At 54.0% G+C, this 24,389-nt stretch overlaps 1 protein-coding gene across 3 annotated transcripts in view; it reads left to right on the top strand.

Moving 5' to 3' along the window:
• SNX29 (sorting nexin 29) overlaps nucleotides 1–7,486 on the top strand; it is a 627,210-nt gene extending 619,724 nt beyond the window's left edge. For all 3 annotated transcript variants that reach the window (XM_058286440.2, XM_058286438.2, XM_071211343.1), the window contains one exon: nucleotides 1,744–7,486. In XM_058286440.2, coding sequence (XP_058142423.1) covers nucleotides 1,744–1,876 — 133 coding nt within the window. In that variant the 3' untranslated portion in view covers nucleotides 1,877–7,486. The remainder of the gene's footprint in view (nucleotides 1–1,743) is intronic.
• Nucleotides 7,487–24,389: the final 16,903 nt, after the last annotated feature.

The raw sequence follows: 24,389 nt of genomic DNA on the forward strand, positions 1-24,389 counted from the left end.
TTGGGCACCTTCTGCCATCCTGAAACTTGCTTCTAAGATGGACTGGCTACATCTATAACCAAAATCTTCATAGCATCTCACTTTATCCCTCCTCTGGAGGGTGACTGCCATGGGGCCTGGGAGGATTTGTTTTGTTCACTGCCTTATCCCCAGTGCCCAGAAAGGTGCTGGCCTATGTGGGAGCTCAAGGAATAGCCATGGGAGGGAGGGAAATGTATGTCACGTTTTTTCTCTACCTGGTGGGATTATCCTTTACCAACTTTTTTTTTTTAATGAAGCAAGTGAAAGAGTTCATCAAGAAACAAGAAAAAGGGAAAGTATGCACCTAAGACATGGGTGCAGGTGTGCTCCAGGCAAGAGATGTGCAATGTGGGGCCCCAGGGAAGGTCTTTTTAAGATCTTTCTTCCTTGCCCTTCCCCATACCAATAGTGGGAGTCTTACTGTCCTCGCTAATAAGACAAAAGAAGGCACAGACAGGCTCTGATTAAAAGCCTAGACTCACCAGTCTTTGTCAGATGTTGGGAATATTACTTGCCTCCTGCACTCCTGGCTGGCTCACCAAAGATGTTGCTGGAGCTTGGATCCTAGACTCTTGGCTACATCACAAGAAAGAATTCAGAGCCATGCCAGATTAATGAGGCATGAGACGAGTAAAAGATTTCGAAATGAGAAAAAGGAAAAGTATACACCCAAGACATGGTTGTTGGCATGCTCTAGGCAGGAGATGCTACTGACTTTGTTTTAACCTGTGTTCTAATCATTATGCTTTGGCCTCTTCACAGGCAGGTCAAGCACACCTATGTTGCAATCTCTAGAGCAGGGGTTCTTAACCTTTTTTGTTTCATGGACCCCTTTGTCAGTCAGGTGAAAACCATGGACCCCTTCTCAGAATGTAGCAGCAGATAGTTTTATGACACTCAACTAGTGCCAGGTCTAACAACTACTGTAATTTCAAAGTATAGATGTGCATAAGGGATTTTTCGAGATACACAACAACTGTAATGTGATATGAAATGAATATTACTGTAATTTATTGCATACATTCATAAGTGAAGGAAATGCTAGATTTCAGTTAGAGATCAGAGAAAATAAAGATAATAAGTTGATTTTTTTCAATTCAAGCTCATGGGCCCCTTGAAATGTCCATGGACACCTAGTTAAGAACCTCTGCTCCAGTGGCTGCATGCTGTCCTGTAGTATAGATGTTTTGTCACCAACATTGGTAATTCCCTGTTGGACTCTTAGGTTATTCCCTATTTGGGGCTGTGATGGGCGCCCCTCATCGTTAGACTTTGGCACATGAGTGGTCTCTTAAGATACACTGCACAAGAAGTCCCTGTCCTGGGTTTCTGCCACATGTCTTCTATGATTCAAAAGCAGTGTTCTCCAAAGCATTTTTTCTTCTTTGACTTTGAAATGTGCCTTTGTTGGAAGATCAGTGAAAAGACAGTGAAGAAAGCTGTGGCTGGTGCATTCTTTCAAACCCTGAAAATAGGGTCCAGAATTGGGGGCTCTATTAGCCATGCATGACTGGGCCCTGGCAGTACTTTTACAAGATGGAGACTTTATATAAAATCTATGTATTTCCTGTTTCTCCAAGCAGAGCCCACCAGCCACAGCCAAGTAGCCACCATTCCCTCAAAGTGTAGCCATGGCCGCTGCTCCCTCCCCCAGCCTGTCCAGCTCTTTCCCTGCCCCTGGAGCCCTGACCTAATCAGATTCTTTCCTGCTCTGTCTTGCAGTGATGTTACCATCCCTCCTGGAGAGCCGCTGAGCAAGAACAGCCACCCCAAAGTGGCTTCCCGCTTCCCCAAGCTGTCCCGGGGCCACCCCAGGGAGACACACAACGTGGAGCCCCAGAGCGGCGACCTATGACCCCAATGGAACCCCAGATGTGGGCACCATGTGCTGCCTCTGACCCAGCCACTGTATCCGACTGGCCGTGGCAGTAGGCCCCTTCCACCCTGGATGACAACCGTGTCCCCCAGTGACCCCAGGAGAGCACTCCTTCCCGGTGGCCATATGACACCCTGATTAAACTGGTCAGTCTCGAAGCTGCCCACGGTCCTGTCCTCAGAGCATGCTGGCTTCTCACGGGGCTGGCTCAGACTCCAAGTCACTGCCCCACGAGGGTCCACCCTGGGCAGTGACTCACTCCCTGTCCTCCAGCTCAGGGGCAAGCAAGAGGGGGTGCCCAGGTTGGGCCAGGAGCTCCCTGTCGAGCTGCACAACTCTGTGTTGCTTCACTTTGCCAGAAGTTTCCTTCAGAATCAACTCTTGATATTTTCCCAAGTGGGGATTTGAATGACTGTTACCTTATTTTTTTTCTTTTTAACATATTTGCCTGCTAGAACTATGGACAGGCAGGCCCTTGGGGTTCTTGTTCTGTTCCTTTTTACTCTCTGCCAGTGGCCCTTGGACACCCAACAGCATCATCACGATGGCCAGCAGCACCTGTCATGGGCTCCCTCTTCCCGGAGACCTTCCCTGTGGCTGTCTTAAGAGAGAGCTACTGGCGACATTGTTTAACTGGAGTTCTTCAGGAAGGACCAGTCCCTGGAGGAACCAGAGGACCAAACACACCTGGCAGGCTTGGCGGGGGCTCAGACATCTGTCTGGCCACCAACAAGGCCTGGTGAGGCCACACTGGAGCACCTCCAGGCCACCCAAAAGCCAGGGGAGAGGCCTCACACATGCAAGAGAGGCTCAGCTCTGGGACCCATTGCAGGAGGTTTCGGAGAACCTGACACAGCACATGTGCCCTCTGAACAGATCGAGATTGTCCCCTGAAGACACAGGGTCATGAGGCGCTTTCTGCCCCCTTAACAGGCTCTCTTTGGGAGGAAGGCCCTGTTTACACAGACTTCTCAACCTCCAGTCCTCCCATCTCAGAGCAAGGTCTTGGAGTCTAGAGAGCTCCTGGGCAAGGGTGAGGGTGAGCAGTGTGCAAGGAGTCCTGAGCCCCCTTCTGATGTGCCAGGTCCCCGGCCATGGCTCCCTTGGCAGTGGTTGCCCTCATGGGACCAGACCCTCTGGCCTGTTTGACACCAGGATCATGGGACTTGTTCCTCACCAGTCAAGAGCCACCCTCAGCTGCTGAGTACAGTTACAAAGAGCTGGCATTTTATGGGAGAAATACTTGGAAGCTGAACAAGAGGTTTTAGTATAGACCACACAGCAATCAGTTTGTTTCTCTTTGAACTGAGGAAGATCTAGACCTAGAGGAATTTGATGATGTAAAATTGGGTATAAGGTGGTTGTGAGAGGCTAACCATGCACTCTTCCTGAGGCTGTTTAAACTCATTGATTTAAAACTGTGTTGACAACCTAGGTGAGCATTAAGCACTTTCTAGCTAGAAGAAAACTCTGGAAAGAATCCCCAGGAAGGTTTATGCTGAGTGTTCCCCTATTGGCCAGAAGAAAACTCATACAGGGAAAAGCAATAAAGCTGGAATCTCCACACAGCCCTGCAGAGAAATGGGAAGGCCTGCCTGCCTTCTGAGGAACCTTCTGCCAGGTGAGGCAAGGCCAGGTGAGGCAGAAGTAGTCTGCTGCTCTCAGCTCAGGGGTCTTAGAGAACCTAAGAGACACTGCATCCCAGAAAAGCAATATGGTATCTCCCCTCTGTATTTGCCATGGTCACCGCTGCACAAGTGTGCCATTTGAATTCTAAGTCCCCGCGTGCAGATTCCAGGCCACTGTGGCTGGCTGCTTTGAACACAGACACCTTCTGGACTAAATAAGCAGGGGCCATCTAAAGGCCCTAGCTGTCCCACACTGGCCTCCCTGAGCTGGGGACTTTGCACTGGTTAATTTGAAGTAGGTGTTTGGTGCCAAGCCAATGCCTGTCCTCAAACCCCTCCTCTTCCTGCTTACAGCAGATGCAGAAGAGAGCCCCCCACTTCTGCCCTATGCATGGGCTGAGGTCTGGGGTCAGCTTGCTTTTCCTGGCAGCTGACCTGGAGCACATCTGAGCGGGAGTCTGCCCTTGCCATCGCCATCCATCCCGGCTGGACCTTGTCTTATCTGAGGTCTGCACCCAGAGTTACAACTGACAGGTGATCAGTCACAAAGAGAGCCACGTGTGCAGCCTATAGTTCAAAAGAAGCAGAAACCCTGCTCCCACATTTAAGTCTTAATTATCCATAGAGAACATGCCCTGTTCTCCCCAAATGTGGATTTTAAAATCATGTTGCAAGGGACCACATGGAAACCATTGGTTGCTTCCTGTTTGCAGCCCCTCTCTGTGATCAGGTGGAAACCCTAGAGTCATCTGCAGCACACACCCCCACTCCTCTGATTTTAGCTGAGAATGGCCTCTGACACGGGACCCCCACTCTGCAGCTCTGCAGAGCCTGAACTCTGGAATCACAGCCCTTGACCCGGATGATTCCATCCATCCAGCTGCTCACAGTAATCCTGCCCTGCTCTTAGTGTGGTGGATGGACTTCAGGCCAAAGAGACCAGGAACCTTTACAAGGGCAGAATGCCCACATCCCAGGAAAAGGCCAGAACCACCCACACCTGGTGAGGTCAAGGCCGAGAACTCGATGCACAGAGTGCTACCCCGAGGACATGTTGTCACGCCCCCTTCAACCAGATCCAGGCCAGGGCCTGCCACTGAACCACCCGCTCAGCCCCCACACCCCCTCAGTGGAAAGAGCATCTCTGCAGAACAGCTTGCTTCTGTCTCCTTGATCCAATCAGAAGATTCTTTGCTGCCTCTGAAGTTGGCACCTAAGAATGAAGCCTCAAGAGAAACCCCAGGGCCCGCCCCTCTCCTGTACCTCTAAGCCCACCCCAGTGCTTCCAGCAATGGAAAATCTGTCCATTCAAGGCCTGGTTTACCAAGAACAGAGCATCGCCAGGTTCAGTCTCTGGCATCATCTTGTTCATTTCTGTTTTTCCCCCCAGATGAAACAAAACTCAGGAAGAACAGAGCTGGGCAGAGACGTGTCTCCAGAAAAGAACAGCCTCCAGGAAGGCAGGTCAAAGGCTGGTGCAAAACCAGCCCAGAGTAGCCCCAGCTGGGGAAGCCTTCTCAGGCGGCTCTTTCTGGAATCAGCCCCAAACCCTTGCTTGGGAGGCTGCTTCCAGCTCCTTAGCATCTCCTGCCTGAGCACTGCTCACCATTTCTGGCCATCTACAGCAGAGAGCACGATGGTTGCAACCCCCAGCATTTCTTGGCCAGGAGGGCGATCTCATCAAGGAAGCTAGCACTGTCCATCCACAGTGGTGGCAGCCTTGAAACCCAAGAGCCAGGCACCACCAAGGGGCCCCTGATCACACACGAGATCACAGGACTGAGCTACAAGGAGACCATACCATCTTGTGAGATCCAGTGAGAGGCATCAGTATGCGGCAGGCAGGGCTGTGCGCAAGTGTTATGGACAGGGTCTAACTATAGCCTCATGGCTCTGCTCCACGGCTTGGAGCTTATTAAGAAGAGTTCTTTGACAACTGCTGGCATTTGGCAACAGTGGACGGTGGTATGTTGTGCCTTTAACAAACAGAGGCCATCTAAATCTGTTTACATTGGTCCGATGGATCACACAGCTGTAGCAAATGCTGAGCAGCAGCAGGCTCTGCAGACCCAATACTGAATCCGCAGATCTGGGTCCCAGAGTCAAGAAACAGGATTGAACACCGCCAACCAGCCCCAGTTCATCTGGCACAGGGGTGCCATCTGCAGAAGCTAGTGGCCCCCCTTCTCCTCTTGGTGTGATTCGCCCCACGTGGGAACACACCTCCACCCGTGCAGTCCAGGACACTCGTGGAGGCCAGGCCCTCCTGCTCACCCTCACAATCCTCCAGCTCTCAGGCTGGCTCCGCTGTCAAAGCACCAGTCCCCAGGCGTAGGAAGGCTCACACTCCAGAAGCATCTTCTTGCTTTGGCACTTAGCTACTGGCCAAGAACGGGCTGGCTGTTCAGCTTGGAGCTGGGCATGGACATGCCACCCACCTGCCTGAGACAGGCCCTGCCTAGGGCACCCACCAGGACTACAAGAGGCCGCTGGGAGTGGACGTGCCTCCCGCCCACCTCTGCTCGAGTTCCTCTTGCAATAATTGTCTTGACGCATCCTCAGTGGCTCCCTGGGGAGCAAGGCCAAGCCCGCCTAGACCCCCTCCCCTTCCGGAAGCTTTGACATGGGTAGACGGGGCAGCACTTCCGGAAGGCAGGCGCCTGCTTACCAAGCAAGGTCTGTCCTAACGAACACTTTTCAAAATATTGTGCATTATTTTATTAAAGCTAACATTAAATATTTGCTTTTCAGATTGGCTTCTGTGCTAATTTTGCACACTTGTAGCACTGTATATTTTATCTAACATTTCTGTGCCAAAAAGTTCATTTTGTGTTTCGGTAACAGAGTCTCAATTATGTTTCTAAAATGAAACTTCAGGATCGATAGGAATGTGGGCGGAACGCTTGAGGATCTGCTTGTTCTGGGCAGACCAAGTGTATATTCTTCCTGCCGATATTAAAATGTTCCAATCAGGTCCCCTCTGGAATTTCTCACCTTCTCTTTAACCTTGAGCCTTGCCTGTGTCTGGGTCTGATTTTCAGTAGCTCTAAATGTCGTCATCGTGGAGCCCTTACTTTTGTCCCTAAATCCTAACATAACCAAATTGCATGAGATTCTGCTGATCAGAATCTGTAGAGACATGAAAGAAAAAAAAAACCTAATTTCTCTAAAAGACGGAGATGCTTATCGGGTGGATGAACGCACCCATTGGGAGAAGTCGCTGGACTCTGGTGATTTTAGGTCCTCACAGCGCATGCCTGTAGTTCCACCATAACTGGAAAACCACTCCCGAGCCCGCCCGGGCTGCCGCCTGTCGAGTTTGAGCAACCTTGACCCCTGCCTCTCTGCGCTGCACGAGGCATGGCCACTGGTGGATGCCCTCTGTGCAGTTCTGAAGACTTCGCCATCGATAAGGACACACAAGAAAGGTCCCTGCGAACACGGGGCCTGAGGCCATAGGAAGATGCCAGCTGCAGGCGGAGCGTCTGTAAGCAGTGGCCTAACCCTCACGCGTGGTGAGGGGAGCGTGTTATCTAGGATTCGTCCTGGGGAGACGGGCGTCATCCTCCGTGGGGCTGGCGCCCATCCCCGCCATGGCTGTCCAGTAGGACGCGCTGTGTGGCTCGCCTGCTGCCGGCTTCTGGAAGGCTGGGGTGTTGGGATTCAGGGGGAGGGCTCCCCACCACAGGGGCCAGGTCCCAGGGAACTGATCCTGAAGTCTAAGGTAGTTTGTATGTAAAGAAGGCCCGGAAGGTCTCAGCCTCCAAAAAACGTGTAGTATTATCTTAACCCACCTCCTATGTTGAAGTTTACACAATAGAATTTTTTTAACAAATGTGTTTAATTTTCTAAAATCTCTTGTATTAAAATTTTCTTTTGGAATAAGCTGTGTGGTAATTTTGTTACAATCTGGTTGCCTCTTTACAGAGGCAAAATAAAACTAGTGATCTTTTCTCAATTAGACGCTCAGTTTCGAGATTCTGTTTCTTCATCTCATTTCTTTTTCAGCAGTTGAGGATTTGGGTGAACTTTTCACATGCGTGATATGAAATCTTACAGAAAGGCCTGTCCTTCACCAGTCTGTATGATATCCCGGACAACAGGATTTGATTGACCTAATATTAATTTTACTTGAATTGAAATGTACAGAATCCCAGTTTGAATTAGTTATTTTAGACAGATATGGATCCGTTGGAGAGGTAGAAGGAAAGTTCTGGATAGAAAAAAAAATTTACTCATGACAGGTTCCTATACATTCACTCAGAGAAGAAACATCATTATTGGGCACCTCCTGTATACCAGATGTGGTGCCAGGCTGTGGGCACACAGTGTTGAACAAGACAGATGAGGTGAGGCTTTCCAGGTGATGGAGACAGACAATAAAAAGATGTTTTTAAAGCAACTATCCAGATAATCACAGACTAATACATGCCATGAAGAAATCCACAGGGCTCCGAGAAGGAGGGATGGGACGGGGTCCTGCCCTGCCCGGGCCAGGGTTTCTCAGCCTCGGCACTGACGAGAGCGGGGCCAGGTGATCCTTGACGGAGGCGTCCTGGGCAGTGTAAGGGCCCACAAAGGCCAGCGCCCCTTCAGCTGGAAAACGAGAAGTGCTTCCAGACGCTGCCCCGTACCCCCTGGGGGGCAAAATGGGCCCCCGTTGGAAACCACAGGGCTAGGCCAAGGGGTCTTCTTTGCAATAGCAACGTTTAAGCTGAGCCCTCAAGAGCGAAGAAGCAGCACTATGTGGCCGCCAGAAGTAAAAGCTTAAAAATCCACTTTTAACCTAATTATGATAAGGGTTCTCGGGGTGTTAAGCAGAAACCAGGCGAGGGGTCAGCCTTCCGAACTCCTACCCAAAACTCCTGGGCCTGTCCCGCCAGGGCCACGGAGGGGTGTCCTTGCAGAGCCCTGAGCCCAGGACTGGCCAAGGCGCCCGGGGCTGACCAAGCGCAGGAGGAGGGGGCTCACGTGGACCTTCGGGGTCCCCACACCGTGACAGCCTCCTCCTGTGTTTGAATGAACGGGGAGACTCAGCACAGCCTGAGGCTTGGCCTGTCGGAGCCACATGGCTCAGAAATGGAGGGAAAACTGCCCTGTGCCGCCCCAAACCCGGCTGTCTCCAGAGGACACCACCCCCTTGTAGCCCTCCCAAGGCTTTCCTTCTCCCTTGATCCAGATCCTTCCTTAGTCCCTGTCTCTGCCCCCTTCAAAAACATCAGTTCCTCTGACGCGCAGACGGCGCCCCCCTCTCCCAGCCCCTCTCCCGCTGACCCCCAGCCTCTCCCTCGGGAGCTCTGCTGCCACCCAGCCTGCCCCTTCCAGACGAGCGCACCTGCGGTCCCCACGCCGCCCCCAAAAGCCAGCCTTAGTCTTCCACTCCGACCCGCTTCTGCCCTCACAGGGTGTCCTGGAGCATCCCCCAGGCAACAGTGCTCCAGGCTCCTCATGCCCGCCATTGCCCTGGCCACTGTCCTGGACCCAGTGCCCAGCACAGTGGTGCCTCCCGCCCACGCGGGCCGGGCGCCCTCGCCCCCTCGCATGCAGCCTCGCTGAGCCCCACTCGGCCCACAGGCGGCCAGCAGCCTCTCCAGCCAGGCCCTGGCTCTCCAGGGGCTCACGGGCGCCTTCGTCCCCCCTGGAGGATCGTCCCGCCTCCCCGCCTCAATGCCCAAGGGCCTCGGGGCCATCCTCAGCACCTGTTCCCGCAGCCTCAGGATCCTGGAACACTCATGAGGACGCGGCGGGGAAGGAGGAGCGCAAGGACACACGCGGGTCCTGACGCTACCTGGACCTCCTGTCTCACGGTTCTGGGACCCAGAGGCCAGCGATCGAGGCATCAGCGGGGCCCCTCCGCTGCAGCCGTGGGCTAGAGCCCTCCTTGCCGCTGCCCGGGCTGCCGGCCGCCTGCGGCCTTCTCCCCCCTCTCGTGTGCACACCTCCCTTAGAGGGACACCAGTCACTGGCTGCAGGGCCCGCTGGCCCCATTTGGCCCCACTTAACCAATTCCAGTGGAAATGGCCCGACCTCCCAGTAAGGTCACTCTCTGAGCCCTGGGGCTTGGGACTTCAGCACATCGATCTTGGGGGACACAGTGAACCCCTGGGGTGCTCACCTCCATGCCAGCTATACCAGCGCTGTCCAGCAGCAGCTTAACCTGAGCCACAGACGAAATGTAAAATGTTCTGGTGGCCCAATTTAAAAAGTACCAAGGAACAGGTGAAAATTAATCTTAATAGTATCTTCTATTCATCTGAAAATAGTTAAAAGTTTATTTTGACATGTAATCAACATTTTAAAACATACTGAGCTCTTTTACATTTTTTGGTACTAAGTCTTCAAAATCCCGTGTGTATTTTACCTGGAAAGTGCAGCTCAGTTGGCACCAACCACACATCCCGGGCTCAGTAGCCCCACGGGCCTAGGGGCTATTGCGTTGGACCGCACAGCTCTGTAGGCTGGTGACCCCAACACTGCACGTCCTCCCCCGGCTCTGGGCTCACCCAGTGGCCTCTCCCACGTTGCAGAGCCTAGCTGAAGAAGCTTCTTGGCTGAACCTGCCTACAGCAGAGCCCTGGATTTTCTCCCCCACCCCAGCTCAGGAAAGGGGTGACTCCATTCCACCAGCGGCCCGGGCCTTTGCTCCTTCACTCTCCACTCTCCTGCACCCCGCCTGTGACCAGACCTCGGCTCTGAACACTTCCGGTACCCCCATCCCACCCCTGGGGATGGAGCTGCCGTCAGCTTTCACTTCAAGCCACCTTTCACTCCTTCTCCACGCAGCACACAGTATGACCTTTTTTTTTAAGATTTATTTTTTATTTATTTCTCCCCCCCGCAGTTGTCTGCTCTCTGTCCATTCGCTGTGTATTCTTCTGTGACCGCTTCTATCCTTATCAGTGGCACCGGGAATCTGTGTCTCTTTTTGTTGCATCATCTTGTTGCATCAGCTCTCCGTGCGTGCGTGCAGCACCATTCCTGGGCAGGCTGTGCTTTCTTTCACGCTGGGTGGCTCTCCTTACGGGGCACACTCCTTGTGCTTGGGGCTTCCCTACGCGGGGGACACCCCTGCGTGGCAGCGCACTCCTTGCGCGCATCAGCACTGCGCATGGGCCAGCTCCACACGGGTCAAGGAGGCCCGGGGTTTGAACCGCGGACCTCCCATGTGGTAGACGGACGCCCCATCCATTGGGCCAAGTCCGCTTCCCCAGTATGACTTTTAATCCCAGTTCATGCCAGTCCCTTCCAGGGCCTCCTGTCCTGCTGCCTGCTACGTCACCTCTCCCAGTGGGACAGAACCTTTTTTAAAAAAAAAAAAAACATATGTAACGTCATTGCTTCCCAACCTCAAATGCTTCTGTGGCCCCCAGGACTTCTAGAACAAAGTCTGAGCTCCTCGCAGTGGTCTGCACGTCTCCAGGCACCACGCTCCAGCCCTGCCCTGCAGCCTCACACCTCCAGGCAGCCCTGGGGCCCCGTGCTTGCTGTCCCTTTGCCTGGAGCACAACCCCCTCCCCCCCGTCTGCCCCTGGGCACCTCCAGCTTCTCCGGGGCCAGCTAGAAGGGCTCCCCTCCTGGAAGTCCCGGGCTGGGGGTGTAAAAATAATTCTAAATCAAAAGCATATGCCCAAAGTTGTGTTTACTGTCTGTAGACCCTAATTTACAATGGGGAAAAATACCAGCTTGAGGAGAGGGAGAGAAATAGAAGCCCCTGCCTAAACACAGACTTGGAATTGCGGAGTGAACGGAAGGACGGCCCTTACTTGTCCCAGCGCTGGTTAACTTGTCACAATGTATTATGTCGTGCACCGCAGATGTTCCATATGTTGAGATGTCGGGCCAACCCAGGCAATTCCCTCCCCCCAGAGGATGGTCTTTCTCCCATGGATTCCCTAGAAGGTGCTGGGAGGGGTGGCAAAAGCCAGCACTTGACGTCGGCGGGCCAGTGCCCTGTGCGGCAGCCCGCGGGACCCAAGCCAAGAAAGCTTTCACAACCAGGGTCAACGACGCTGAGCCGTCCTTCAGGGCTGCGCAGGAATCATCTGTGGGCAGTGCCATTGTCACAAGCTGGCCTTTCCTGTCGGGAAATGCCAACTGGACCCATGCCACCCAGCACCCATTTCCCAAGGGCTTACTCACAGGCACCAGTGATCAATGGCATATAACACCTGCACCTGCCTGCCAGGTGCACTCAGTCTCCTGGGAGTGGGGATGCAGGAAGGATGGTGACAGCTCCGCGTGCTGAGCCCTGGGGCCAAGTAGGTGGGGGCTGGGGGCACCCAGGGCCGCTGGCGCATCCCGCCTGGATCTTTAGGCAAGTGCTGGGGACACAGGTGGGGTCAGGCCTCAGCCCCCATCGTCAGGGGGCTCACACTCAGCAGGAGACAGGGAAACCAGCCCTGACGGGCGTACCCCAATGCAGGCCTTCTAGGGCTGTCGCAGGGTCCACCACATCTAGAGGGCAAACACACTGTCGAGCCGGCCTCAAACTTTCAATCAGAAAGAGACGCCAAAGAGAGGCTGTAGCAGTTTGATATGGTTATGAATTCCAAAAATAGATACAGGATTATGTTTGTAATCTGGTCTGTACCTGGGCGTGATTGAGTTATGATTAGGGCTTTGATTGGGCCACGTCATTAGGACACTGAGTCTCCACCCCCTGGTGGAGATAAAAGGCAAGGCAGAGGGCAGAGCTGGGGGTTCTTGATGTTGGAGTTTGATGCTGAAGCTGGAGCCCTGGGGAGACAGACGGAGCCTTTCGCCTGATAGTCTACAGCTGACCTTGTGGAGAAAACAGAGGAGCTGAGCCCAGAGGAACCTAGGAAGCCTGAACCCTCGCAGATGTCAGCAGGCATCTTGCTCCAGCATGTGAAAACAGACTTTGGTGAGGGAAGTAACTTAAGCTTATGGCCTGGTGTCTGTGGGCTCCTACCCAAGTAAATACCCTTTATAAAACCAACCAAGTTCTGGTGTTTTGCATCAGCGCCCCTTGGCTGACTAATAAAGATGCCAACCCACCCCAGCACCGGCCGGGGGCGCCAAGAAGATCCCGACTCACACGGGCCTGGCTGAAACCACGTTCACTCACGTGGAGACGAGACCGAGCAGGGCCAGTGTGGCCAGTGGGCAGCGGCCCCCATGGCCTACACCCACCTCGAGGAGGCGGTCAGCCCACGTGGCCCATCCTAGAAGCCCGCCTAGCACGGTGCGCAGCGCAGGGTTTGCTTGTGGGTCACAGGGAAGGACGGCTGCGTGTGGACTGTCCCTGCCGCCCCCCCACCAAGCCACCTCTGGGTTTACCCTGCTCGGGGGCTCTCAGGGTGATGGGGTCCTCCGTGGGGCATTTGGCAATGTCTGGAGACATTTCAGCTGTTCCCCAGAGCGGGTCGAGGCCAGGGAGCTGCTGGGTGCCCATCATGCTCAGAGCAGGCTCCACGGGAACGAACCCCCCAAGTCAGCAGAGCCGAGGCCGAGGAAACCTGTGACCTGCCAGGCGGAGGGGGTGACGGAGGCAGAGGTAAGACAAAAGCCGCGCCTGTGGTAAGGTCCCCGCTGCGGCACCCGCTCACTGGGTGAGCTTCGGTGAGCTGCTCAACCTTCCTGGCACCTCGGTTTCCTCGATAAAATGGGGATGTAAAGTACAATGCAGATGTAAATAGCATCTTCCCCCCCAGGGGTGTGAGGCGATCACAGTGCCTGGTATTTAGTATGTGCTCAATTTATGTCAGCTGTTACTCTTGCCAGCTGTTAACACTGCAAAGTAGAAACAACCTATCTAGGAAGGCAGCAAAGGCCATGCCAATTTACCTTATCCACACATGGTGCGCCATGTGGCAGATTAGAAGAATTTATTTAGGTTAGTCTCTAGGAACAGCAGATTTCCTAAGACAAATTGTTCAGCAAAGAAAAGCAAGTTGCAGACTGATTTATTCCGTGTAATATCAGTTGTATAAAACAAAACAGAGCAATAGCACAAATTTTCTTTGGGTATATGGGTAGGAGGATAAATCATTTTTGAACATTCTGGCAGGACCCTCATCAGGTGGGGGTCAGTGGTTACTCTGGGGAGGGGAGCAGCGTGGGGGAGGTGGGGGGGTTTCTACTCTTACTTATCACATTTAAAGTTTTGTACAAGGAGAATAATCCTTGTTGTATTTATACAATTGAAACATGAACTTTTAAAGGCAACAGTATAGAATACATCCACATAATGGCATGCTACTACTCAGCAAGAAAAAGGAACGAATTGATGTAAGCAGCCTGGATGAACTTCCAAGATATTATGCCGAGAATCCACATGCCTAATACTAGAGATGATATATTCCATTCATATGAAATTTCCAAAAAAGGAAAACCTCTCAGGACGGAATCAGCTCAGGGGTTGCACGGGGCTGGGGGCGAGTCCAGAGGTTGTCTGCAAATGGGCACAAGGAGATTTGGGGGGTGATGGAAATGGTCTAAAACTGGATAGTGGTCACGATTGTGCCAATGGGTACGTTTACTAAAAGCCATTGAACCATGCCCTCGTAATGGGTGAGTTGTGTGCTATGAAAATCAAACCTCAGTGAAGCCGTGAAAACAAAGGAAAACTAAACCTTGATGTCAAACTGTGACATGCAGGAGGACACCCAGGGACAGGGAGGCTCCCGGAGACCTGGAAGGAAGACGATGGGCCCCGGCCAGGAGGCAGGCTGGGCGGAAGCAGGGGACAGATAGGAAGGAGGTTGCGCTAAGGCTCCATGGTGCAAAGGGTGTGGCACCTTCGGGGACTCGTGACATCCAGGACATGAGGCACCCAGAACCTTGCTGATGGGGGGGGGCAGGACCTGGAAGGGTTTTACCCTGACCGCTACTTGGAAGAGGCTCTAGCAAGGGTGCAGTGAGGTCAGATGTGACCTTCGGAAAGACCCCTCCAGCTGCTGTGTGGCCCGGGACGAGGACACCGGTGAAAGGCTGCTTCAGGGCCCTGGGGACGGGGGATGGTGGCCCTACCTGGGAACCAGGATGGGGGATGAGGAGGAATCGCGAGGTCCTTGGGTGGACTTCACACTGGCCCCCGTGCCTTAGATTGGGATCCCTGGAGGAGGGGACATGGGGCTGGGATTTCCTACAGTCAACCCCTGTCGTCAGCTGGGTCGGGGGAAGAGAACGTGAACCTCTGCTGAAGACACCTCCACTCGACGTTCAAAGAGTGACTGAGCCCCCAGAATGAGCCAGGCAGTGCTCTACATACTTGGCACCCAGGTGAGCAAAAGCACAATCCCCGCCCTCGGGCAAGTGTATGGGTTAGGTTTCTATTGCCGTGTAACAAAGTACCACACTCCGAGTGGCTGAAAACAGCCCGTGCTTATTGCCTCTCAGGTCCTGTGGGTCGGCAGTCTGCGCACAGCTCAGCTGCGTGCCCTGCTCAGGGCCTCCCAGGGCTGGCCAGGGCTGGGCTCTTTCCGCTCATTTATTTGTATTAGCCCCTCCTTCCTCATTTGAGCCACACCACTTAAAGCACGCACCTCTCAGGATATTTATAACCCGATTGGAGGAAAGAGAAGTTGAAGAAAAAAGTATGATTTATGACTAACTTGTGAAAATTCTCAGCACAAAATACTGCTGGCAAACATGTTACATCCCTATAAATACTCTATTCCCTTTTGTATGAATGTTTCCTGATGTCTTTTTTTTTTTTCCAAAATCTCTAAACTTCTCATTCTGTACACATCAAGCAACAGCTCCCCCAGCCCCAGCCACCTCGAATCTACTTTCCAGTTCTAGAATTAGCTGTTGCTAGGTAGTTCATAGAAGTGGAATCATCATATGTGCTTTGCTTATTTCACGCACCATGGTGTCTTCCAGGTTAATCCATGTTGTAGCAAGCATTGGGACTTACGGCTTTTTATGGCTGAATTATGCACATGGACCCCGTTTTGCTTATCCATCATTGAAGGACACTCGGGTTGCTTCCACATTTTGGCTGTTGTGAATGATGCTGCTATGAACATTGCTGTGCAAATATCTGTTTGAGCCCTTGTTTTCAATTCCTTTGCTCACATACCTTGGAATGGAATGACTGGGTCATATGATAATTGCACATTTAACTTTTTGAGGAACCATCACTACTGATTTCCACTGTGGCTGCACCCCTTTACATTCCCATCAGCAACGTACAAGAGTTCCAATTTCTCTTCATCCTCTCCAATACTTATTTTCCAAAATCCAGGCGTCAGCAGGGTGATGCTTTCTCCCTGAAGAAGGCAATGTTCTGGGGCTGGCTGCTGGCGATCCTTGGTACTTAGCTTTTCTATCACATGGCAGTGTCATTTCCATGTTCTGTTGACGTCCAGCTTCTGGCTGTTCCTGTGGCTTCCTCTCTCATTTCCAATTTCCTTTGCTTATAAGGGCATCAACCCTATTGTATCATGGCCCACCCTCATTTGGTTTGACACACCTCAACCAATAATGTCTTCAAAGGTCCTGTTGACAAATGGGTTCACACCCACAGGGCCAGGGCTTAGGACCTGAACATGCCTTTTGTGGGGGACATGATTCAGTCCCCAACAGGGGTTCTGAGTTGGCCTCCTTGGGAAGGTGATTTTGAGCAGCTCCTCGAGGGGAACATGGTCCAGCGTGGACCATGGTGTGTGCGCATGGTGGTAAGATCCTGCAGGGCCTTCCAGGCTGTTGGGAGAACCTTGGAGGGGAAGGGGGGCATGCGGGTTTTCAGCAGAAGAGTGGCATGGCCTGTCTTACGTTTTAGTAGGACCCCTCTAATCTGTGGAGTTGGGCGAAAGTTGGGGAAGAAACCATTTAGGAGGCTTCTCTGATATTCCAGCAAGAGATGACAGTGGCTGTGGAGGTGAGAGAAGTGGTTGGATTCTGGATCTATTCAGAGGGTACAGCCAATAGGCTTTCCTCATGGATCAGAGGAGGGGTGAGGGAATAAGAGGAGTCAAAAGGTCCAAGGTTCTTGGCCCGAACAAGCAGAAGCTGGAGGAGTTGCCACCTGGGGGAGGGCGCGAGAAAGGATGGAGTCAGTGCAATGGGGAAGGCGGCGAGATGAGCAAGTTGGTGGAGAAAATTTAGGAGTTCAGTTTTGGGCATGTGGCACTCAAGATGTCTTAGTCATCCACGTGGAGATTCTAGAAGGTTCTATAAAGCTGGAGTGCAGCAGAGAGGTGTGGGCTGGAGATGCTATGCTGGGATGACCCAGCATACAGATGATCTTTAAAACCTTGAGGCTGGGAAGAGAGACCCGAGGAAGTGAGTCTAGGCAGAGATGGTTTGATTTGGAAGCTACTCTTTGGAGAAATAAATTATAGATAACTTTGTTCCGGTTAGGAAGACCAGCCTACGGAGTATTTTGAGTCTTGCGAAATAAGGGAGGTGAAGAGATAGAGAAATCTGGGACAGATTGAATGTGACATGAAAAGCCACTGCAAAGTTCTAAACAGGGAAGTGACAGGAGCCCATTTGTACCTGCTAGTTTAGAAGTTAAGTACAGCTTCACAGCACACAGTAGGTACCCAAGTAACATCAGCGGATGAACTTACAGATATCAGCCGTACCATCTCACCATATCCCCCTCGTCAAACATGGTCCTCCAAGCCCCAGCGAGCCACCAGGAAAGATAGCAGCAATGGAAATCAATCAGATTTCCGCTGCGGGAGGCTCTCGGGTTCTCGTTAGGACGCATCCCCCCGCAGACTGTAGATTTGTCCCATCAACAATGAACACACACGAATCGGTTAAGGCTGTAACGAGGTGTGAGGCGGCCGTCACTTCCGGAGTCACCCCCAATTCTTCTCTTGCCCTCCCTACTGCCCTACCTGGGAAGTCCCTCCCTGTCTGACCAGGTCTCCGCCAGCTTGCGCTGTCACCCGGTGCCTGAACCTCCTCGTCCAGCTCCCTGCCCGCTTTGGCCCACCACCGCCCCTTCCGCACACAGTAGCCAGAGCCACAGTCTGACGCCCTAAACGTCGACCATGTCGCGCTCCTGCTCTAGCCCCTCCACTGGCCTTGGCCACAACCTCCACTGACCTCTGCCCACCGCTCCCACCTTGACCTCCCTGCCTTCTGCTCCTCGACTGTGACAAGCCCATTCCTGCCTCAGGACCCTTGCTCCTCTGCCTAGAACGCTCCTCTGTGGTTCCCACCACTGGTTCCATCCTGTCAACTCAGTCTCCATTCAAATATCTCCTCCTAGTGGCTCATCTTGGTCCCTAAGGCAAGATGCAGGGAGGGGCTTTTCCAAAAGAGACCCCCAGCAGCTTGGGGACTGCAGACCACGGGGCTGTTTAACGAGCAGGTGGTCCTGTCTTCTTCCTCCTCAGAAGCCGTCCCCCCCCCCAATTCCCTTCTGCTGCACCCCCTGCCCCTGCAGGGTCCTTCCTCCCCACACCTCAAACTTTGATTATATCCTTTTCAATTTATTTATTTATTTATTTTAATTCATTTTTTAAAATATTACATTCAAAAAATATGAGGTTCCCATGTACCCCCCACCCCTCTCACCCCATACACCCCCCATAGCAACATTCTCCTCCATCATCACGACACATTCCTTGCATTTGGTGAATACATCTCTGAGCACCACTGCACCTCATGGTCAGTGGTCCACATCACAGCCCTCACTCTTCCACAGTCCACCCAGTGGGCTATGGGAGGACATACAGTGTCTGGTAACTGTCCCTGCAGCACCACCCAGGACAACTCCAAGTCCCAAAAACACCCCCACATCTCATCTCTTCCTCCCATTCCCCACATCCAGCAGCCACCATGGCCACTTTCTCCACACCAATGCCACATTTTCTTTGATTACTAACCACAATAGTTCATGAATAGAATATCAGTAAGTCCACTCTAATCCACACTCTATTCCTCCATCCTGTGGACCTTGGAATGGTTGTGTCCACTCCACATCTGTATCAAGAGGGGGCTTAGATTCCACATGGATACTGGATGCAATCCTCCTGCTTTCATTTGTAGGCACTCTTGGCTCCCTGGTGTGGTGGTTGACCTTCTTCACCTCCATGTTTGGTTACATCCTCACGCTGCTACTTCCCAGCCCCCTGACCCTGGCCAAGGTCCCCCATCTGCCTAAATCTCAGTCCCTCGCCTGTAGGCAGGGTGACATGAGTGCGGCCTCGTGGGGCTGCTGTGGGTGAAGAGCCATCGTTTCAGGGCTGGGTTACTGGGGTGCTCGCTCGCGGGTCTCTTCTTCCACCCAACAGTCCCCCACCCCTCACGAGCCAGAGGGAGCCGTGCCAACCTGTCATCATATCACCCTGGCCACGGCGTCCTGCCAGAGTCCACCAGGAACTCTCCCACCACCAGGTCAAGTTCACTGCCCGTGGCCTCAAGGGGGGACCTCAGGAAGGAGCGCTGGAGGACGCTTCGCAGGACTTGGGTTTCTGCGTGGTTTGGGGGGAGTTCGAGGAAGCAGAGCTGGGACTGGTGCTCTGAGGAAGCAGGGTAGCTCCAGGCCTGTGTCTTTGCCCTGAGGAGAGGAAGGCAGCAGGCTAGAGCTGTAACCCGGGGAGACGCAGCAACCGCTTCCACCAGCCAAGACAGCGGCTGCACGGTCACTTGAGTGGCTGGAGCAACGTCCTCTGTCGTCTGTGCTCGAGATGATCATGGAGCGGCCTTCTTGCCTCGCTCCGTCATGGTCACCGAGTAGCCCTGTCCGATGGTGGTGATCTGTGAGATGGTCCCTGTTCGACAGGGCACACGGGGCTCCGGCAGTGAGGGGGGCCAGCTCTGACTGCCGGGCCTGCTTTCCTCCTTCCTCCTCCTCCTCACCCTCTGTTCGAAGCCTCAGACAACTCTCATCAGAGCCCAGGTCACATACCTTGCCCTTGCCTTTGGGTTCCCACATCTCTGCTCCACATTCCCTCCTTCACTGGCCCCAGGGCCTTTGCATCACCTTCCCTGGGCAGGAACACTCTTGCCCCAGTTAGATACATCACTTACAACCTCACTTTCTTTCCACCCTCTCCCCAAATTTTACTATGAACATTTTCAAACACACAGACGAGCTGGAAGAATTTTATGTAAAACATCCATATATGCACCCCCTACATTTACTATTACCATTTTACTCTCCTTGCTTTATCACATCTCTCCTTCCATCAATCCATCTTACTTTCTGGATGCAGTTCAAAGTAAATTACAAACATCAGTCTACTTCTCTTAAATATTTCAGCATGTACATAACTAGAGATGAGCATTTGTTTGCGGTTTTTTTGTTTCTTTTTGGGGTGAAATTTACAAGCAAATGTACACACCTTAATTGTTCGTTCCATGACAAATGCGCACCCCTGTCGAGGCAGAAACGTAACTGTCACCCCAGAAAAGTCGTGCCTAACACTTGTCTGCCCACTGGAATAACCTGGGGAGCTTCAGAAACACCGAGGCTGGGCTGTAGCCCCCAGATGCCAATGTCACCTGCTGCCTCGCTCCCCTGCGGGGTACAGGTGAGAATCGCCTCCCGAGGCCGCCTGCCCCGGCCTGGAGCCGGCTCCGCGGCCTCCCGCTGCCCCTGTCCTTCAGGCCTGCTGTGTCCTCTCAGGCCGTTTTCTGAGCTGGATGTGCACGTTTAGACCGCCACTGTCTACCCCACCGGGGCGGGAGCTCCAAGTGACTCCCGGCCCACGGAACCCGCGGCTCGTCCCAGGCGCTCCATAAACGTGTGTTAAATACACGTGAAGCAGGTTTGCCGTTAGCCTCCAGCCTTTGGGATTGCTTTTTGTTGTTTTGTTTTCTGTACCTTTACTGAGGTTTATTTCACATACAATAAACACCACATTTTAGAAGGATCTAACTTAACACAGTTTGCCATACATATTCACTTTATTTTTATTTTTTAACTTTTTTTCTTAAACATACATAGATCACAGAAATTGTTACATTCAGTGGACTGGGGGAGAGTATAAGCTACAATATAGACCATTATCCATGTGGTGCAGCAGTGCTCCAAAATGTATTCACCAAATGCAATGAATGTGCCACGATGATGAAAGCAGAAGCATGGGGGGGGGGGGGCTGCAGGCTGGAGATGAGGCGCCCGGCCCCGGGCAGGCTCCCCACAAGGCTCCGTTGTTGGCATTACTCTCTGGGACATAAGGACGGGCAGTGGGGAGGGGGTCTGGGAAGGAGGCGGCGAGGGACCAGTCTCGCTTTGGTTCTCCAGCTGGGTGAGCCTGGATGGTTTCCCCTAACAGAATGTTAGGCCACCGGGCAGGGTGGTGTGAGGGTGGCAGTGATGCCCCTGAAGGGTCAGCGAGGTGTGTAGGTCCGCAGAGGGTGCAAGCTCCGTCCATCGACTGCCCCTTTGCACTTTGGAATGCTCTGTGAAGGGCAGGGGAGGTAGGCTTGCTGATGATTAAAGTGTAGGGCAGGGAAAGGACATTCTTGGGACAGATAAAAAATGGGAACACAGACTCTTAAGCTTTATATCACTGTTAAAGTTCTTGAACTTGATAACTGCAGTACAGATGGCTACAGAAGTGAACATCCTTGCTCTTAGGTAGTGTACGCATGGTGGTATTAAGTGTTCAAGGAGCATGATGTAGACAATGTTTAGAGGATGAGGGGATGGTTGGATGATGGATGGATGATGGATGGGTGGGTAGTTGGATGGAAGGATAGGTGGTTGGATGGATGAAGATGGGTGGATGGTTGGATGGATGGGTGGATGGTTGGATGGGTGGATGGTTGGATGGATGGGTGGATGGTTGGATGGATGGGTGGATGGTTGGATGGATGGGTGGATGGTTGGATGGGTGGATGGTTGGATGGATGGGTGGATGGTTGGATGGATGGGTGGATGGTTGGATGGGTGGATGGTTGGATGGATGGGTGGATGGTTGGATGGATGGATGGTTGGATGGATGGGTGGATGGTTGGATGGATGGTTGGATGGGTGGACGGATGAAAGGATGGATGGATGTATACACAGATGATGGACGGATGATCAGGTGGATGGATGGATAATTAAGAGATGATAGGTGAAGTAAAGAAAAAGAGAAAGGGCAAAAGTGGCAAAATGTTAAAAGTTGGTGGATCTGGGTATCTGGGTATGGGGGTATGTTGGAGTTCTCTATTTGGTGTTAGCATTATTTTTGAAATTATTTCAGAATAAAATGGGTTTTTAAAAATGTGGGACAGAAAAAGACCTCTGTCATTACTGGAGGGGCCCGGTTCTGAGGATCAGTAGCCCAGGCAGGGTGGGCACAGGCCGGGCCTCTTGGAGCCCTGAGAAGCAATGCCCGGGGGGGCCGGGTTCCCCGCGGAGCTCCTGGAGTCACGAGGACCCTCCCTGTGGTCGCTGCATAATGACACCCCCTAACCTGGGAACCCGTGGCTGTGTCACCCGCACGCAAGGTGACTTTGCAGGTGTGATTCATCTCCTTGAGATGGAGAGTTCCCTGGATGTCCAGGTGGGCCCAGTGTCCCCACAAGGTCCTCCTAAGAGGGAGGCGGGAGGCTCAGGGTCAGGAACCGTGAAGACAGAGGCAGCGAGGGATGGCAAGGTGCTGAGCCACAGGATCTGAAGGTGGAGGAAGGGCCCCGGAGCCGAGGAACGCAGGCGGCACCTGGAAGCTGGAAAAGACCAGAAAGCAAACACGCCCGGGGCTGGCCGAGGCAGCCGGCGGCTTCTCAAACTGGCCGCTGGGGCCGGTGGGAGGCAGGTGGGCCCCGGTGCTGCCCGTCACTCAGCACCCAGCCCACCGCCCCTTTGCCGGCCCTACGCCGGGCCCTGGGGACGTGGATGAGAGGGAGGCCTGGGAGGGGGCAGCGGGAAGCGCTTTCCCAGTGACCAGGGCGAGGCACACCATCTAAGGGCATGGGCTCCTATGGCAGGTGGACGGCGCCACGCAGTCTGCACGCCTCAGCGCTTCTGAAGAGCTGGGGCTACCGCGGCCTCCGGGAGCAAGGGCAGGACGTGGCCTCCTGTCCTCAGAGTCAGTCTGTGCAGAGGACAGGTGTGTGCCAGGGCTCGGGGCCCTGAGGAGGGAGGCGCTCTGGGAAGAAGCCAGGGGCTTTCCCTCTTCGAGGCTACGTGAGCACTTCCTGCAGCCCCTCAGGCTCACCCCCACAAACGGGAGGTTTGGAAGCAGAATGACAAAAAGCCCGTGAATGAGGGAAGGAAGCTCTCCAGCAGCATGGATGAACATGCCTCCGCTGTGTGACCCTGGGCAAGTCTCTTAACCTCTCTGGGCCTGTTTCCGTATCTGTCCAACGAGGATAGCAGCACACCCTCCCCCTCGCTGCTCCCACCTGCCTGCAGCACCGGGCCACCCTCTCCTGGCCCGGGCATCTGTAAAATCCTCACACCCCCCGTGAGGGGACTGTGGCCTCCTCCTCTCACCGTGGTGAAATCGAGGCTTGGTTTTCTGCAAACCAAAAAACTCTGAAGCTGCTCAACAAAGATTCAGGAGCCACAGGGAATGAGATCGAGCAGGCTCCCTCCCCTCTGCGGCCTCAGTTTACCCCTCAGGTGGGACTGACAATAGTACCTACTTCACAGGGGTGTCGGGAGAACCAGGCGAGAGAGCAGTTACAGAGCATTGGGCATACAGCAGGCGCTCAACAGTCGGCCACTGCCCGGCTCTCGGTGTCCCACTAAAGCACCCCTCACCAAGCCGCGGCCCTGCTAGAGGAGGCCGAGTCTTACCAAGCACCTGAGGCAGAGCCTGGAGGCAGTTGGGCTTGCTTTCTTTCTAGACTGGCCCAGAGAAGTTGAGGAATGTGCCCAAGGCCACACAGCAGAAAAGGCAGACTTGAATAAGAATGCAGGCTGCAGGAGTGGGGGGTGGAAGAGGAAGAAGGGGTGGGACCGCTGGCCCCAGGACGCTGCCTCACGCCCCAAGGTGCTGCCAGCTTGAGGACAGATGGAACTAGCAACCAGGCTAAGAGGTGCCTTTTCCAGGAAGAGAAGCATTGAGTTTGCTCTTACTTCCCGGCACTATTCCGCGAGCGCCCTGGTCCCCACGCTCTCCGTCCCCCTGCCGCACCCTGTGCCTTTTCCCCTCCGGCTCTGCAGCACAGTCTCGCGCGCCGCCTTCCTGTCCTGGCGGTTCCGGGAAGGAGCAGCCCACGCGGCCCTGGAAGTCCTGTCGGCGCAGGTTTTCAAACTGGGGGCTCGGGAGCCGAGGGCTGTAAAGCGCCCTGGGGGGCTGAGCAAGCGTCACCCCAGAAGCCCGCCAGCGGGCCCCGCAGCCCAGGAGGCCAGGCCCCCCTCGGAGCAGCCCCTGAGGCGGGCGACTTCGCCGTCACTGCGGGAGGCCACGGCCGCTGCCCTGGCCGGGGAGCCTGGTCCGCCGCCTCGCTGGGGCCGGGGCCAGCCCGGGTCCCGCGATGGTTTCCCGCGAGCGGGGCTCGAAAACCCACCGACCCCCATCTCAGGACCCCGGGGGCCTCACGCTTGCGCGCACGGGGTACCCGCTTCCCAGGCTGCGGGCACAAGGCGCCACGCGGGGCGCCGGGAACGACGGACGCGCCTTCTCTCCCCGCTCTGCAGGCGGCGAGTTCCGAGTCAAGGTGCGGGGGGCCGGGCTCCCCGGAAGCGCTGGCCCCGGCCCCCGGCGGCTCCCGGGCACCGCGGGCGTCCCGTGGCGCGAGCCCGGGCGCCGCGTCTCTGTGCCTCTCCCCGTCTTCAGAGGACCCTGGATTTAGGGCCACCTGGCTCCAGTGTGGCCTCATCTGAACCAGTCCCATCTGTGAGACCCCGTTTCCAAATCCCACCCCGAGGCCCTGGGGGTGGGGTGTCAGCGCCCCCAGCACCGGCCTCACATGGAGGGCTTGTTGAAAGCCGGATGGCGGCCCCCTTAGGTCTTGAACTTGATGCCTGCCTAGCCAGCTCCCAGGGGGTC

Source organism: Dasypus novemcinctus, chromosome 23 (assembly GCF_030445035.2).
Source record: "Dasypus novemcinctus isolate mDasNov1 chromosome 23, mDasNov1.1.hap2, whole genome shotgun sequence".
NCBI lineage: Eukaryota > Metazoa > Chordata > Mammalia > Cingulata > Dasypodidae > Dasypus > Dasypus novemcinctus.